The sequence below is a fragment of the Grammomys surdaster genome, unplaced genomic scaffold, assembly GCF_004785775.1.
Source record: "Grammomys surdaster isolate TR1022 unplaced genomic scaffold, NIH_TR_1.0 63, whole genome shotgun sequence".
Lineage (NCBI taxonomy): Eukaryota > Metazoa > Chordata > Mammalia > Rodentia > Muridae > Grammomys > Grammomys surdaster.
This window is the reverse complement of record NW_021604565.1, coordinates 13,058,091-13,075,573: the sequence shown is the minus strand read 5'-3', so window position 1 is coordinate 13,075,573 and position 17,483 is coordinate 13,058,091. Positions and strand designations below refer to the sequence as shown.

Genomic DNA, 17,483 nt, shown 5'->3' with positions numbered 1-17,483 from the left:
AACTCCTCAGGCGCCAGCACAGCCTTCCTGTATTGGTCCAGCCTCTGCTCACCCTGTCTTCCTCCCACCCATGTGCTCGGGTGCCCAGCTGACCCTTCTCTAGCTGCCAAGCAGCCAGCCACCTTGCCATGCTGCTCGGCTGTCTCCGCCTGCTGCTTCTTCCTACTTTCATGCTACTTTCCTCCTGGCAGCTGCATTACTCAAAGCAGGCAAGGGACGGGTGGGATGGCTCAGTAGGCGCAGGTGCTTATCATCGGGCCTAACACACCTTTAGTCCCTGAGACCCACACAATCAAAAGAGAACAGACACTGTTGGGTTTTACTATGACTGTTCTATGCACACACATGTGTGTTCACAGACACACACACATACACACACAAAATATAAAAAAATAAAAATAATAAATGAATAAAAATTAGAAGCAGGCAAGAGGACTTTTGTTGGGGCTATGCCCATTGCAAGTGTAGGGGAGCATCACAGCCGAGTGTTTCCTAGGCAACTCACCAAATAAATCAAATAGCCTGCTCATATAGCCAGAGGAGGGGTATGTACTGCCAACACAGTATTGTGCTTTTAGACCCAGTCAAATGAGTCTCTGCTAGGTCACTGGGGGAAGTGCTACTCCTCTGGCTTAAACATAAGTGGTTTGAGGGTCACTGAGAGTTCACTAAAGCTTGGGATAGCAAAACAGTGCCCCCCCCCAAAAAAAACTAGAAATAGTACTGGACAAGACACTTTGCTGAGGGGCTTGTGTAGAAGTTGGCACAGATGTGAACACGACAGCTAATTAGGGCAGCAAGGGAGAGTGCAGTAGCTTCTAACTAGGGAATCAAACTGTCTCCTTAGGCATCTTTATCTACAGGAAAATGAACACAAGGAGTGCTCACAGTCAGTGCTTACACAAACACAGTGCTTTTAAACATGTTAAAATGTGTAGCTTTGTGAGTATATGCCACGTGTGTACAGGTACCTGTGGAGGTCAGAAAAGGGTGTCAGATCCTGAAGCTGCAGTTCTGGGCGGTTGTTGGCAGTGTGGTAAGGGTCCTGGGAAACAAACTTGGGTCCTTTGAAAGAGTAGCAAGTACTCTTACCAGCTGAGCCATCAAATTCTAACTGTGCTTTAATGGTTAACACCTGCCCAGTGCCCTAGCAAGTGAAGGCACTCTCACCTGTTTACAGACAAACCTCATTAAGAAACAGTACACTGTTCATCTTTGAGTTAGCATGTAGTTTGAGCTTAATATTTGAGTTTGGATATTTTAAACCTGTTTTTCAATGCCTAAGGAGCATCCTCAGAGAAGAGGGGAGTAGTGGTTGTTGCTGGCTTAAAGGTGGCAGCTGAGGTTCTAATTGAGAACCATGTTAACCTCAGGAAGATAAACTATGAAAAATGCCTAGGTGGAAGGTCTTGTGCAGTGGTCCCAGGAAGAAAGGAGCCCCTGCTCAGAGAAGACCAGCTAGACAGGCGACAGGGGTCAGGTCTGTGTCTGACCTACATTATGCATTCAGGGAACACTGAATGAAAATCAAAACGTTAAATGTATTTGTTATGGAAGGCTCTTGGATGTTTCTGATCCCTAAAAAGAAATGTCTGACAACAATAAACACAGTCACTCATTTATTCATAACTTTTGTTTAGCTGGTTTTTTTCAAGACAGTGGCTATGTAGCCCAGGCTGACCTGAAACTTGGTATGTAGACAGGGCTAGTCTCTCTAGGAATCCTCTGCCTCCAGACTGCAGACTATGGGGGTGTGGCTCACAACTTTTTTTTTTCCTATTCACAAAATCTATATATTGTTCACTGTAGAAACAAGGGCAAAAATATAAACTACTTTTAAAAATCATTAGCCAGGTGTGGTGGCACACGCCAGAACTTGGAAGATGGAATGAGGAGGATCAGGAGTTCAAGTCCAGCCTGGACTTCCTGTAACAAGGTCTTAAACACAAAGACAAAACAAAATTGTGTGCGCGTGTGCTTGTGTGTGTGTTAGAGAGATAATCTTGCTGGGTTTATGCACACCTTATCGTTATCTTGCTGCGGCACACCGATAATCCTAGCACTTGGAAGATGAAGGCAGCAGGATCACGAGTTCAAATTGGAGGCCAGCCTGGACTCCCTGAGACTATTGCGTCTTACCCCCAAATCAAAGAGTAAGGGAGTCAACGTACCTCTCAGTTCTTACGCTGTGAGTACGCCTTTACCATCCAAAGCGGTTGGTAGGATGTTTTGACACTGAACATAGGGCGAAACGCTTCGAGTGAGGATGCCTGGCACTGCAGGTTTTCTAACCGATGCGTCCCCCAGCCTGCAGTGATGTAGGGAGGGGCTGCGAAGGGATGAGGGCTGGCAGGCAGGGCGAGCGGCTCGGACCGGCGGCGGGGAAGGCGGTGTCCACGGACGGGGGAGGGTGGTGGGGCGGGCTCTCAGGAGGCTCCGGGCTCAGGTGGGCGGTGCGACCCAGGTGCGCCCGCCCGCAGCCGCCTCGCCCTCCTCCCGCCCGCACGCCCGCCCGCTCGTCCGGGTGATGACCGTTAGTCCCGCCCGCAGCAGACGGCGCGGCAGCTCCGGGGCGGCTCCGGTCTCTAATCGGGAGGTTCCCCCACTGGAGCTGGAGAGAGGCCGGGGAGTGCGGCGGCCGCGGGGCGGAGAGATTCCGAGCGACTTGACCTTCCCAGCACGGCGCGGCCGCTCCAGTAGCCGTCGGGGCGCTGCTGGGGGCTCCGTTAATTGTGGAGGTTTTTCTCTTAAGTGGTGGTGCCTCGGCATGAACTTTAAAGGCAATGATGACAGCCTTGGTTATTTGGAAGCCTACCTTACTTTGACTTGTCTTAAGAAGTCAAGGTTGACTGGTGGTAAGATATCCCCCCTTTAATGAGGGCATCCGGTTTAACCGAGCAGTTCTCTGACTTATATTGGGCGTAAGTCTTTGTAGATAGGAGTTCTGAGCGATTTATCAGGACCCCCCCTTTTTTTTTTCCATCAAAAGGTTTGTTTGATTCATCAGCCTGTGGTTGCATGAATAATTTTTAAAGATTGAAGCAGACATTTTGGGGCCCAGGCGAGATGAGGATGACGGCAGCAGACAGAGCTGAGTTTTCCCCGAAGAGGGAGCGTATATCTGGGCTCCCACTTTATTCCCAACGGTTTTTAGCTTCATTTCCCAAATCCTATGCTGGTGAGGCACCTAGTGGTGAAGTGGCAGAACAGGTCACTTGTAGAAGGCCACTGGCCACATGGACTACAATACAAAGACAAAATACAATATAAGCACTCGCTCCAACTTTCGCAAATTGATTGAATATTTTTTCAGGAGAAAGTGATTTATGAGAGGAAACGTTGTAACTTAATATTTGGAAGACAACAGTGGCTTTAAAGTATAGTGCAGTTTACAGGCAGTGGTGGCACACGCCTTTAATCCCAGCACTTGGGAGGCAGAGGCAGGCAGATTTCTGAGTTCGAGGCCAGCCTGGTCTACAGAGTGAGTTCCAGGACAGCCAGGGCTATACAGAGAAACCCTGTCTCGAGAAACCAAAAAAAAAAAAAAAGTATAGTGCAGTTTGTAGAAAGTGATGTTTATTCGTCTTGTCCTCTCAGACATGTGCAGAAGTTAGCAATAATCACAGGGGATCAGAAGTCAAAACTGCTCAAAGCTGAGGAGGTTTAAAAATCTCCTTGAGTTATAACAGCGAGCCTCTGATCTTGTGTTTATCATAGCAGGGGTTTTGTAATATGCTTTTTTACTCATATTTACCTTACGTATCATAGATAACCAAATCCACATGGTCTAAAGAGAGAACTGACCCCCACAAGCTGTCCTTTAACTCCCACAGTGTGCTATGGCATGTTTGTGTGTGTGTCACACACTCGTAAATAATTGTTAAAAAACAAAAAGAAAAAACATAGTATTTTTGATTTGTTTTTAATTATGTATTTCTGTGGCATGAGTACAGTGTCCACAGAGACATGCATGCTCATAGAGACATACAGAAAGGCACGGTGAACATGCAGATGCCCATACAAGAGGGCAGGTGGAGCCTGGAGGTGCAGGCAGCTGTGAGCTTGGAACCGAGCCTGGGTGTCTGGTGAGAGCAGTACAGAAGCTCCTAACCTCTGAGCCATAGCTCCAGCCTCACCTACTGAGCTTTGAAAGGAAATAACCTGAGCACAGAGACATCAGAATGTTACAGCCGGATGTACCCTCACTAGTTAAAATCATACAGTAACAAAATAATCTGAAAACAAGGCTGTTATGTTTTTGTTAGGAATAGTTCAAGAAAAATATTTATGCATGGTGCTTTGCCTATGGCTGTCAAGTAATTAGAATATAATATGGTTTATAGCAAGGTGGTGTTTTAAGTAGGAAATATAGGACAGTTTGTAATGAAGATTTGTTTTTAAGTAACTTGAAAAACTCATATAATTTCCTATTAACAATATTTAACACAAATTATATATTTTGTTATAAGCTGCTTGGCTGCACATCACAAAGGAAGAGTAAACTTGTGTCTACTTTGTAAAAACAGAGAGCTTGAAGATGTCCCAAAGACACTCAGCCAGCCACAGAGCAGGAAGCGACATGGACTCCTCTGCTGTCACTGTCCAGTGTCCCAGTCGCATAGACTTTTGTTCCAGAGCCTCCTTTAAACAGAGGGGCCATCACGAACTGTCAGAGTCGTGCAGCCATAATAAGAAAGAAAAAGACCCAGTGCTAACCTGTGAGCATCCTGAAACTCCAGGTCTAGGTTCTCCCAATCCTGCAGTATCTCCCAGTCAAAGAAAGAACTCTGTGTCCCTAAGGAAGGAGAAGGATAACAGCCCAGAACTTTGTGAGACTCCTAAACTCAGAAGGAAAAAATGCACATTACGCAGGCGGCTAGACTTGTCTTTAACTCTTCTGAAGGGGGATTCTGACTCACAGAGCAGTTCTCTAGAAAGTAATATAAGCCAGAGTCTTAGCCTAGAAAAACATTTGCCTGGTAGCACTTCAGGTTTCCCAAAGGAAGACAACTTTAAACCGTTAGTTATCAGCACGATAAAAACAGAGGATGCAATTTCCAGCAGTCAGAACTTAAAGTTACATTTTTCTCAGCACAAGACTTCCACCATTGATGAGTCCAAAGACGACTGTGGCTTATTTGAAGTGGAATGTCTGTCTCCAATTGAAGGCAATGATTTTAAAGATTCTATCACACACTTTAGTGACAGCAGTTTAAGTGTTAGTGATGAGAATACATGTCCTGAACTTCTGGGCTCCTCTGGTAGCCAAACAACCTATGGAGCAGATGTGACCACATCCGTAACCCCAGTAAGTAGTCTTATAGGAAAAATCAAATTTAATGGAAGCCAAACCCTTGATTCTTCAGCAGAAGTGAGAGACAGTCTTTCAACACCTGAAGACAGTGGCTTTTGCTCTCTTAGCTGGGACAAGTCAGAAGATTTCCTCTCTGACCAAGAGGGCTCTTTTCAAGAACTGCTTCAAAAACATAGGGGCACTCCCAAAGTTGGAGAGCTGGTAAAAAAGCCAAAGCATCTTGGGAGGTTGAGAAGACTGTCCACTCTCCAGGAGCAAGGCTCCCAGTCAGAGACAGAAGATGAAATGCAGACGGTCCATCCCAACTCTGAAACAAGAGCGAACACTGCTTCGGGTGTCTTGGAGAGTCAGCAAGGCTCTGTGGAGAAGAGCGGGGATGTGGCTTTAAGCTTTAAGGACTTATCAAATACTCCAGCCCTGCAGTTGGCACGTGAGCTTATGAAAACCAAACGGAAACGGTCTCAGCAGGAAGATGACCCAGAATTCTTCGAGGAAAGGGATGAGGGAAAAATTGCCAGACTGCAGCGAGTTCTCGCAGGACTGATTGGCAAGAAGATGGGCATAGAACAGCTGGATATCCTGACAGAATTACAATATAGAAATTTGAAGCATATCCTAGCTATGGTTTTAGATTCCTTGACTGCAGAGAGTTTATACAGGTAAGAAATAAAAGTGGCCCATGAAAGAAAACATTTACCATTTTTTAAATTGGTGTTTTGTTGTATTTCTGTCTTTGGTTGTCTTACACTATATGAGAGGAAGTTTAAATCTACTATACCTCCCTAGTAGAGATTGCTAAGTCATTCCTTCAGTTTAAAAGCAAAAATGAAAGATGAACCTGATGGGACAGCCTGTGATCCCTGACGGGACAGCCTATAAATCTCAGGTACTTGAAAAGCTGAGGTAGAAGTATTGCTCAGATTCAAGGTCAGGAGAAAAAAATCAAAATGCCAAGCTTTATTTCAAAATTGTGTTGTTCTTGTTGTTGTTGTTGTAGGGGGTGATGGTTTTGTGTTTGCGTGCGTGCGTGCGTGCGTGCGTGTGTGTGTGTGTGTGCATGCGTGTCTTTTTAATTGCTCTCCATCTATCTTTCTGAGACAAGGCCAGACATCCCCCTACCTCCGAGCCCCACACTGGGATTACAAGTGAGTGCTGAGCCTTTTATGTGGGTAATAATAATCCAAACTCAGGTCTTCCTGCTCACACAGCCAGCACTTTTCCAGTTCCCACTACCGTGTGAGTGTGTCAGGGGGAGTGGACAGACAGACATATAGGCAGACACAGGCTCTTATGTATCCCAGGCTAGCCTTTTACTCACTATATAGTCGAGGATGAGCTTGAATTGATTTTCAGTCTTTCAGGTTCTAGGATTTCAAGGTGTGTGCTACCATGCCCAATTTATTCCACAGATTTTTAAATGTTTTATTTAAAAGTTCACATCCTGTTGTCAGATGCAAGTTGTTTTAAAGTCATGATACTTGATCAGAAGTAAGAGCAACAATTATGGTAACTGAGAAAATACCACAAATAGTGGATATCGTTATTTAGTCCAATTTCTAGAGTCTTAGAAAAATAGCTAGCTTTCATTTAAGAATTGGTCTTCAGCCGGGCAGTGGTGGCACACGCCTTTAATCCCAGCACTTGGGAGGCAGGTGGATTTCTGAGTTCGAGGCCAGCCTGGTCTACAGAGTGAGTTCCAGGACAGCCAAGGCTACACAGAGAAACCCTGTCTCGAAAAAAACAAAACAAAAGAAACAAACAAACAAAAAGAGAAAGAATTGGTCTTCAGGGGCTATGCACATACACCTTGTTTCATCTTGGTTGTTACAGCAGAGAAAGATAGTTGCTTTTAGGGATTAGAAACTGAAGAACGTGTGTTCACAGATATATGTATGATTCTGTGCTGCTGTTGATTACAGAGAGAAGCAGAGGTTTGGGAATGGAGATTGCAGATTCAGGTGACAAAGACTCACACACCAGACTGCATGCGGGCATGTGGGGAGGGCTGCAGGGTTATCTCAAGCAGGACCTGAAATTGTGCCCAGGAGAACAGGAGCCAAATGGGACAGGTGGCTGCGAGGGGAGGCCATGCAGCAGTCAGTGAGCCTCTTTTAAACACATTTTAACTAGAGCAGGTGTGTGCATGCATGTTGTGGCACATGTGGAGGTCAGAGGACTTACACACATCAGGTCTTTCCTACCAGGACTTGAGTCTTTGGGTTTGGCGGCAAGCTTCTTATCTTGATGAGCCACCTTGCCATCTTGTGTCTATCCTGATGGGGAAGATGTCAGATGTCGATTATGTCCTTACTGTTTTTATGGACACTGCTCTCAAAGCCTGTCTTCACATTTTCCCCACACATTCTAGACTATTGTAGAAAATTGTAGCATTTGCAGATGGAAGTCTTCTGAGGTATCTTGTGTATCTGTGTAGTTTGCAGATGGAGAAACATCCCTAGATAAATTAGTCACGTCCCAGCAGCCCAGGACCAGACGGAGGTCTACCCACTCCACTGGGCTCTCTGGCCTTCCATCCAACAGCTTCCTAAAACCTTTTAAGGTTCTGCCACTTTTCAGCATATACTTGGTAAAGCACATATTGCTATAACACCAGTGGATACCGTGCTCGTGTGTGTGTGCACATGTGTGTGCAACTATTTGCCTTTCAAAGGTGTTCAAATACTAAGTTGTCAAAAACAACCCATGGGTGAGTACAGGTATGTTGTTTATATGTTGGGTGGAGCTGACCCTTGCTGCTTTGTGGGTTCTTCTCTTCCCACCCCTTTCCCCTTTCCCATAGCTTCAGCCGCATCACCAGATAGGAGAGAAAGAAGGGGGGGGGGAGAGAGAGAGAGAGAGACAGAGAAACAGAGAGAGAGAGAGAGAGAGACAGAGACACAGAGAGAGAGAGAGAGGGAGAGGGAGAGAGAGAGAAACAGAGGGGGGGAAGAGGGAGAGGGAGAGAGGGAAAGAGAGACAGACAGAGAGAGAGAGAGGGAGAGAGAGAGAGAGACAGAGACACAGAGAGAGAGGGAGAGGGAGAGAGAGAGAGAAACAGAGAGAGGGGGGAGAGGGAGAGGGAGAGAGGGAAAGGGAGAGGGAGAGAGAGACGGAGAGACGGAGAGACGGAGAGAGGGAGAGACAGAGAGGGAGAGAGGGAGAGGGAGAGGGAGAGGGAGAGGGAGAGGGAGAGAGAGAGAGAGAGAGAGAGAGAGAGAGAGATCCTTGAATCTAATTTCTTCTTGTTTCTTCTTTGAGCACGACTACTAACAAGCTGCAACCAACCCCCCTGAACAACACCTACCCACCCCACGTATCATGACTCTAGCATTTATATACCCTCTGAAAACTTCCCACAAGTCCAAACATCACACAGTCGTAGAAACTCAGAAACTATCTGCAGCTGGCAAAATCACACCTCTGCTAAATCATGGAGCAAATCCTAGTGAGCTGCTGCAGAAAGCCTAAAGCAGCCCATATCCCTACATCTGGATTAAAATGAAAACATTCTTATATTATTTCTGTGTTTTTAAACAGACCAAGTTTCAAAAATTCTCACTACATTGGAGTATTTCAGTATCAGAGGCAGAATGTTGGCAGACAATTTGGGGTGGTTGCTTATGTGAGCCGTTAGTACTGGTCATACTTCAGTGATCTCTGCCTGACCTCTGGACTGTTATGTGTTTATAATCTTGATGGCATGCTTCTTGGTAACACGAGGGATGAAGATCAGTTGAGATAGTTATGGAGGGTGTGTATGTGTGTGCGTGTGTGTGTGTATGCCGTGACATGTGGAGGTCAAAGGATGACTTTGTGAAGTCAGTTCTGTACTTCCACCTTTGTGTGTGACCCACCTCAGGTTTTCAGGTTGGCACTGAGTTTATCCACTGAGCCAACCCTCTGGCTCTGGCTTCCCTTTTAATGGGTGACTTCTGCCCACCTCTTGAGTGATGTAAAGGACATAGACTGACTTCAAGAGGTGATGGCACCTGCACTGGCTATGGTGACTGCCCTCTTTGTTTGATCCTGTGATTAAGTGATTTGCTAAGTTAAGACACTGAAGACCAGATTATCAGTTCAGTTTCATTAAGTAGTTGAAGCTGTTGAGAAATTGAGAGTCTTGGGCTGAAGCTGTGCTCCAGCTGCTTCTCTACCACAGGCTTTGTGAATAGCATAGGGATGCCATTGTCAGTAGGATCTCCCTTAGGATTGGAAATAGACGTGTGCGACCACATTGCCTGATGGATAAGGCATCTGACTAAGGAAATAGACCCCCATTTCGTTAATAGGGCGCTATGCACAACTGCATCTATGATTTGGCACTTAGTATTTTTAGTTATTACTAGGGTTATTGCTATGTTTATTTGGCCAAACGTGACAGAAATTTGCTAGATAGAAGAATAGGAGAAATTAATTACTCAAATGAAAGATGGTAATCATTTGCTGCATGTTGTGTTCTGGATTTACAAGCAAACATCGCAAGACCCACTGGTTCCTGTTTGCTTTATTAGTTTTTGCTGTTTCTATAATTTTTGTGACAAGATCTTAGTGTATCCCAGCATAGCCCTGAACTCAATATATGGCCCAGGCTGGCCTTGAAGTCATGGAGCCCTTCTGCCCCATCTTCCCGAGTGCTCGGGTTATAGGTATAAACACCACCCACGGCTCCCGTTGGCCTTAAGTGAGCACTTACAGGGTTGCCCGCATGGCTCAGCAGGTCTAAGCACTTGCCACCAATCCTGCCAAGCTCAATCCCTGGGACCTACACGGTGGAGAGGAGAACTAGATCTCACAAGTTATCCTCTGACCTCCACTTGAGAACCATAGCATGCGTGTGCCTTCCCCTCCTCCCAACACACACCAGGGAAATATTTTTTAATTAAATGAACACATATGAAATAGTGATCTAACAAGATAATGCCCCTATGTGTTTAGTAATTTAATAGGAATCTTTCATATGGTGAATTAGGATGGAGCAATGAGCTGATTAAATCATACTATTATGTAATTTAAAGCTTAAGTTTACTGTCCAAATCTTTAAGATCATTTTTATTATTGGTTCCTTATAAGAAAAGTTTTAACTTTTTGTAGAACATACAATAACAGAGTGACCTGTTTGTTGTAGTGCCTGGAACGTCAGCAGAAACTGGAGTGACATTGTGGCTCAGGATAAAAAGGCAAACAGGAGGAGGAAATTTTATATCATACAGCTGAAAGCAAATGCTCAGGTAATGTGGACAGTGCTTCTCAGGAATGGGTTTGTATCTAGTGACTCTGTCACTGAGCACCGGGTGCCGCTTTTTGTCTTTTAATAGTTTCCATTTAGCAAACATTCCCTTGTACATGCTAGTTTTTCTAAGCTATCCCCCCATAAAGTTTAGCAGACGGTCAGGCTGCTCACACAGTGGCTTGCTGACACATCAGAACGCCAATGGCTTGCTAGAGCCTCTTCCTAGTTAGATACACGGGTAGCATCTTTAAAATCCAGTCTTGTAAGTGCACGTTGCACATCAGCGTTGCGCAGTTGCTCAGATTACAAGGCTAGACATTTCTGTCATGATGCCTTCTGCTTGGATCCTTGCTGAGGTGATAGAGCTGGACCGGTGACTACAGCATAGGTGTGCTCAGGGACGCGCACGTTCATTTAAAAGGACCATTGAGCAAATACTTGGGAACCAAAAGAAGCCGCTGCTGAGATGGGTCGAGGTCAGCGAGGCAGTGAAACAGTGTCTGCTGAGGCCTGCAGGGGGCGCTCTGGGCAGATTGAGGAGTGTCATAACTTGTCCTCCTTTGACCTGATGAGGGACTCTTACAGAAACTCACAAGTTTTTCACAGACATGCAGCTCTGTGTGAAATGGACGATGGCAGCAGCGATATTTGGTGACAGACTCAACGTGGGCATCAACACAACTCAGCATTTTCTGCATTACTTTTTTCTAGTTAAAAAATACTTAAGTACATTCCTATTTTTTTAAAAAAAAATATTTGTGTGTGTGTGTGTGTGTGTGTGTGTGTGTGTGTGTTCATACTGCATGTGTGCACATGAGAGGACAGCTTGTGGAAGTCTGATTTCTTCTACTGTGTGGGCTCTGGTGATTGAACTCAGGTCTTCAGGCTTGGTGGCACGCACCCTTCCCTACTGAGCCCTCTTATTGGCCCTAAATTTCTAATTTGACTAGTAATTGAGATGGAACATGACATAAACACATGAGACCATCTAAACATAATTTGTGTGTTTCTCTTTTCACTGAGATAGTAAGGAGAAGTCTTACTGTGTTACTGTGAGGCTTCTTCTCAGTGTGGTTGCAACGTGGCTTGTTCTCAGTGCGTGGCTGCTGGTAACTTCACAATTCCATGTGTGTATGTGTGGGTGAATGCACATGTGTATGAGCACATGTGTGTGTGCACGTGTATGCATGTTTTCCTGTGTCACAGCATACATATGGACATCAAATCACAAGAATTGGTTCTTTCCTTCCCCCTTGTGAGTCCTGGGGAGGTCAGAAGACAAGAGTTCAAACTCTGGTTGCCAGGCTTGCTGGTAAGCACCTTACCTCACTGAGCCGTCTCATCAGGCCCCATATAGTGTTTTTAAGAGGGTTGCCCTATATATGAGGGACAAACTTTAAAACTAGTTTGAAACAGCCAGGTGTTGGTGGCATGCACTTGGAAGGCAGAGGCAGGAGGATCTCCATGTTTATGATCAGTTTGTTCTTTACAGCCAAGACTACACAGTGAGACCCTGTCTCAAACAAAGCAAAACAAAAATTTCAAACCAGTATCTATTAATATTTAAATTGTAAACTTCATAATCCATTTTTCTGCTTGACTTCTCTAAGGAAAAATCTTGGTTGTGTTGGCAACTCACCTGGTAATTCCAGATAAAATGTCTGATCCTCATATCCTTACTATCACTTAAAAAAGAAAACTGGTTGGCTGATGGCAGCACAGGTCTTTAATCTCAGCACTCAGGAGGCAGAGGCAGGCAGATCTCTGTGAGTTTAAGGCCAGCCTGCTCTACAGAGCAGACACCCAGGGCTGTTACACAGAGAAACCCCGTATTGAAAAACCAAACCAACCAATCAAAAAACAAAGATGGAGAAGAAAAATCGAAGGGGATGAGGAGATGAAGAAGATGAGTAAGAAGAAGGAAGAGGAGGAAGAGGAGGAGGAGGAAGAAGGGAAGGAGGAAGAGGAGGAGGGAGAGGAGGAGGAAGAAGAGGAAGAGGAAGAGGAGGAAGAGGAGGAGGAGGAGAGGGAGAAGAAACCTTCAACAGCAGCCACCTTGGAGGCAGGTAGGATGGTTCAGTGGGTAAAGGCCTTGCTGACAAGCCTGATGCCTGAGCTTGAACTCTTTGAAGTTGTCTTCTGACTTCACATGCATGAAGTGGTACATGTGTGACCTCACACAGTACATAAGTCAGTAAGAAGATGACGCATGTGCCCTCCCCAAGTCTTCACTAAGCCTCATTATGGAGCTCAGGTTGGCACTGAGCTGTCTCTGCCTCCCAAGCACTGGGACTACGGAAGCTGTATTGATCCTGCTTTTCAATCTGGCTTCCTTATACATTTTCCCCTTATTTTAGTTTGGTTTTAAAGCTCCTTCAAAATACTACAAACTTTAGAAGATTGGGTTATACGGTTTATAACAGAGTATGCCAAGCTCCTCCTGCCCTGTCATTTTACTTCTTTAGACAGGGTCTGACTGTATATTCTAGGCTCTCTTGGAGCTCACTGTGTAGCCCAGGATGTCCTCATGCTAGTGGTAGTCCTCCTGCCTCACCTTCTGAGTCTTAGGATTACAGATATGAGCCGCCACAGCAGGCTTCTGGTCTCTATTTCTGTTTCTTAAGTTTGTAGATAATGTGCTTGACTGACATTTGTTATTTATGTTTTGACACAGTTTCTCTCTGTAGCCCTATCTGTCCTGGAACTGGTTTTGTAGACCAGGCTGGCCTCTAACTCAGAGATCCAGCTGCCTCTGCCTCCCAAGTGCTGGGATTAAAGGCATGCGCCACTATGCCCAGTCAATATTTGCTTTACGTGGAAGGGATTCTGTTACTTTTCTAGCCTCTCCACACTAGCACCACGCCCTGCTGCCCTTCTCAGACTGGTTTCTCCTGTTTTATGACTATATGTGCACTATTGTTAAACTTTTGTGTTTTGGTTTGGGACAGGGTCTTACAGTGGAGGCATGGAACTGTGTATATACACAAGGCCAAGTTTAAGCTCATGGCAGTCCTCCTGCCTCTCTGCCTCTTGAATGCTCTTGAATGCTATGAGTGTGTGCCAGCATGCCATGGTGTGTGTGTGTATATGTGTGTACACGCTTGTGCACATGTGTGTACATGACCTGCACATGTGGAGATCAGAGGTCAACGTCAGGTACCTTCCTCTATTGTTCTCTACCTTACCTTTGTGATACAGGATTCCTTACTGAACCTGGACCTCAGCAGCTTGCCTGAGGTGTGCTGGTCCGTGAGCTCCAGTGAGCTGCTTGTGTCTGCCTGCCAGGGCTGCAGTTACAGGCCTGGTCACTTGGCTAGCTTTTATGTGAGTACTGGGGATCCAGACTCAGAACCTAGTGCTTACACAAGCCTTTTACTGGCTGAGCCATCTCCCCAGACAGAGTGTCATGTTACTCAGACTGGCCTTGCACAAGCCCCTTACTGGCTGAGCCGTCTCCCTAGACAGAGTGTCATGTCACTCAGGCTGGCCTTGAACCCCTCGATCCTCCTGCTTCTGCCCCTCTCATGTTGATGCTACACACACCGCCACACTCAGCACACCACTGGACATGTTTTCCTTGTAACTTTCTCCCAGAATTATTCATTGCTGGCTCTGTTGCTGCCCCACGGTGTGTCTCATGTGTCTGTCTGTCTCGCCCAATCCCCACAGACACATTTCAAAACAAAGTCGTTTGATGGTTTTCCTCAGACTGTAGAGTGCCACAGAAAGGTACTAAGTGTAAGACTCAGAGAGCACAGGCCAGTGCACTCAGTCAGAGCTGAGTGCTGTCTCCATCTGTCCTCCATCTTTAGAGCAGTGGCAGCGCACACCTGAGCTGAGATACTGCTTTCCCTTTGAGTGTCGTCACTTAGTGTCCACTGTTGTCACACACTGTGGATGAACAACTCTTAGATGGCTCTGTGGTCACAGACAAGTTTTCATACTAATCCAGGACCAGGTGGCAGAGGTAAGTGGGTCTCTGTGGGCTCGAGGGCAGCCTGATCTACACAGCAGGAGTGAGGCCAGCTAGTGCTGCACAGTGCCAGAACCGTGCTTGAAGCCTGCTAGCAGGCACGGGCATGTGCCTTTGTCAACTGCTCTGTCTCTTAGACATGCAAAACAAAACCCAGAAAAAATAAGGAATGTCTTATCAAAGCCACGGCTGACACCTTGACTGGTTTGGCGCATGCGTGCTGTACCCATCAAGTGCACCAGAGTCCAGCAGGTGTTCTTTCAGTGAGCTCTTGATTGGGCACTGCAGCCTAGGCTGCAAACGATAGAAATATCATATAAAAGACAGTCCTCCAATGAGTTCAGTATGTCCAGCTGTGTGTAAATTCTAACTCTGAAGGCCAACAGTGGTTTGTTGCCTGCATTTTCAAGCTGTCACCTGCTTCAGTTCTTATGACCCACTAACTGCATTGCCTATACTTAGTCGACTATAATTTCTCATGTTTGAGGTTTTTCCTGTTAGGGGCAATTACAGCTCAGGAGACTGCCAAGACAACAATTATAGTCGAATGGTGAAGAGACCCATCCAGTGTGGACATCTTGATAGCTGATTCATCATGCCTGTGCTTTAGAGAACATTCCCCAATAGGTTGCTTAACCAAGCTCAAGGCTATACAGATTACTTATTGAAAATGCTTTTCTAATTATCTTTTCTAATTTTATTGAGGTGTAATTGACAAAAGGACATTGTGTACTTTTAAAATGTACAAGGCAGTTAACACACTTCTTGACTGAACATTTGAAGAATGTGGGAATCTAGTTCAGATGGGAGATGCTTTTTGTTCCTTTAAAAATATCAAGGCTGCTTAAAACAACTGTAAAGTGAATCAGAACCAGGTATTAAAAAAAAAAAACAGCTAAAGACACTGGGTTATATGACCTCAGCAGCCCATTGCTCGTCCAGCACATGGTTAAGGTAAGAACGTGTGAAGAAATCCACGGCAAGATTTGGAAAGATCCACCCACCCACCCCTTTAGTCTTGGCTTTAAAATGGATCTCCAACTGCGGTTTGTAGGGCAAGTCCTTTCTGTCACCTGTGTTTCTCTAAGTTTTAGTGGAATAGCTCCCGTCTTTGGTAGTTCCGCTGTCTGCGCTGCTGAATGAACCCAGCGCTTAGCAGCTGTGGCCACATGGCCTGCAGTGTGACATGTACGCTGTTTTATACTATCTGATTCCTTAGAGAAGTTTGCCAAATAATAAATAAATGGAAAAGTAATTGATCATATCAACAGAAACCCAAAATGATGTATTGCTTTTCGAGAGAGGGAGGGAGAGGGGTAGGGGAGAGGGAGAAAAAGCGCGCAAGTGTGCACAATCACCATGGCGGAGTCCGAATGTGGAGGCCAGGGCAGCTTTGGGGAGTTGATTCTTGCCTTCCATCTTGTTGGTGCAGGCTCTCTCTTATATTACGCTTCAGTGCTACAGACTTGCAGGAGATTTTCCTGAGTCCACGTCTCATGTAGCACACCAGGCTACCCTCAGAACCACCTCCCCATCTCCAAACTTGGTTTCGTTGACTTAAAAGTTAGGTGAGAAAAGATTCCTTGCCTGATCCCACCCCCACCACAACCCATCCCCCCAAAAAAGAGAAATGACGCAGGGAAAGGTCTGATGGTATAAACCATTCCTAAACATTACATCCGGGCCGGACAGAAAGCTGTGCTGGCCGGGATAGTTTGTGATTTTGCGGCGTTTCTCCTTTCTTTACCACAGGGGGCCGCTGTGTTACGTGTCCAGGATGCTGCCACTCGGCTCCGCCTTCTGAGTCGCTTGGCCTTAAGATCAGTGCAGGCACAGGCACCCAGTGGTCAGAACGAACAGGTTCCAACTCTGTCCCCTTGGGGGGATGTTCTGACACCTGTAGCAAGCTCTTCCCTCACCCACCTAAGGAGTAAGCAGGAACAGTATGTGAAGGTAAGTTATTAGAAGTATTTAGAATTTAAAACGTCGTCCTTGGAAGACTGAGTGTGCACGCTTCCCCTGCAGGTTGCCAGGACACTGTTTTCTGATGAAGCCTTAAAGCCTTGCCCGAGGTGCCAATCCCCAGCTAAGTACCAACCGCATAAGAAAAGGGGGCTATGCAGCCGCCTGGCCTGCGGCTTTGACTTTTGTGTATTATGTCTGTGTGCTTATCATGGGTCTGAAGACTGTACAAGAGGGCCAGCAAAGGCGAGAGGTAGCAAAGACATTCTTCCAGGAAGTGCCCAAAGCAAGCGGAACTTAAAACGCCTCTGAAGAGAGTAAGAAACCACTCCCGCGCTGACCCATGTTCTGACTTAAAATTATGACTGTTTTGAACACATGTAAATCTTCCTAGTGATGACAGACGGTGATTTATTTCCTACTTTGTATATGTTATAATGTACACCACTGTATATTTTCTTTAAAGTGATGAGTTTTGAAAGAATTTTATTTTACTATGTCATATCTCCATTTTAAATATTTTGATGTTTTAAATAAAGACTTTTCAGGATTTTTAATATATGTGTCTTTTATTGTTCCATGTAACCTTTTAAATTTGTGCATTTCATAACTATGTGTTGAAATTTTCTTCAATTATTTAAAAAATAATTTCCAAATAATTTGAAAAAATTTGAACTTGAGGCCAGTGAATTTTCAGGTTTGGAAAATGAGTTGATGGTTGAAATTAAATATAAATAAAATGTTTTTAGAAGTTCCATCAAATGTAATCTATAATTTCAACCTTTCTCTTGATATTTTAGCAAAATTTATATAATGCTAATAAATGTCAGTTATGAGTACTGTGTAGTTACTTATAATGGGAATTTATTTAACACACTCCCAAGTCTCTCATTTCTAATTAAATACTTAAAGAATATGGAATTATAGTGAAAGATTCTGATACTTTGAAAGACTTGGGCTGGGCAGAATGATGGGTTTTGAATGGAAAAATGTATGAAGTTATT

General features: G+C 45.1%; 1 protein-coding gene across 2 annotated transcripts; it reads left to right on the top strand.

Moving 5' to 3' along the window:
* Positions 1 to 2,639: 2,639 nt before the first annotated feature.
* Positions 2,640 to 17,036, top strand: Fbxo43 (F-box protein 43). 2 transcript variants are annotated; one of them, XM_028767972.1, is made up of 5 exons: positions 2,640 to 2,855; positions 4,470 to 5,973; positions 10,440 to 10,542; positions 16,270 to 16,470; positions 16,543 to 17,036. In XM_028767972.1, exons 2-5 carry the CDS (start codon positions 4,538 to 4,540, stop codon positions 16,789 to 16,791), a joined length of 1,989 nt encoding a protein of 662 aa, XP_028623805.1. In that variant the 5' UTR covers positions 2,640 to 2,855; positions 4,470 to 4,537; the 3' UTR covers positions 16,792 to 17,036. The 2 variants fall into 2 exon arrangements, with proteins under 2 accessions (XP_028623805.1, XP_028623797.1); XM_028767964.1 differs by having other exon boundaries at positions 2,768 to 2,855; positions 4,527 to 5,973; positions 16,543 to 16,976.
* Positions 17,037 to 17,483: the final 447 nt, after the last annotated feature.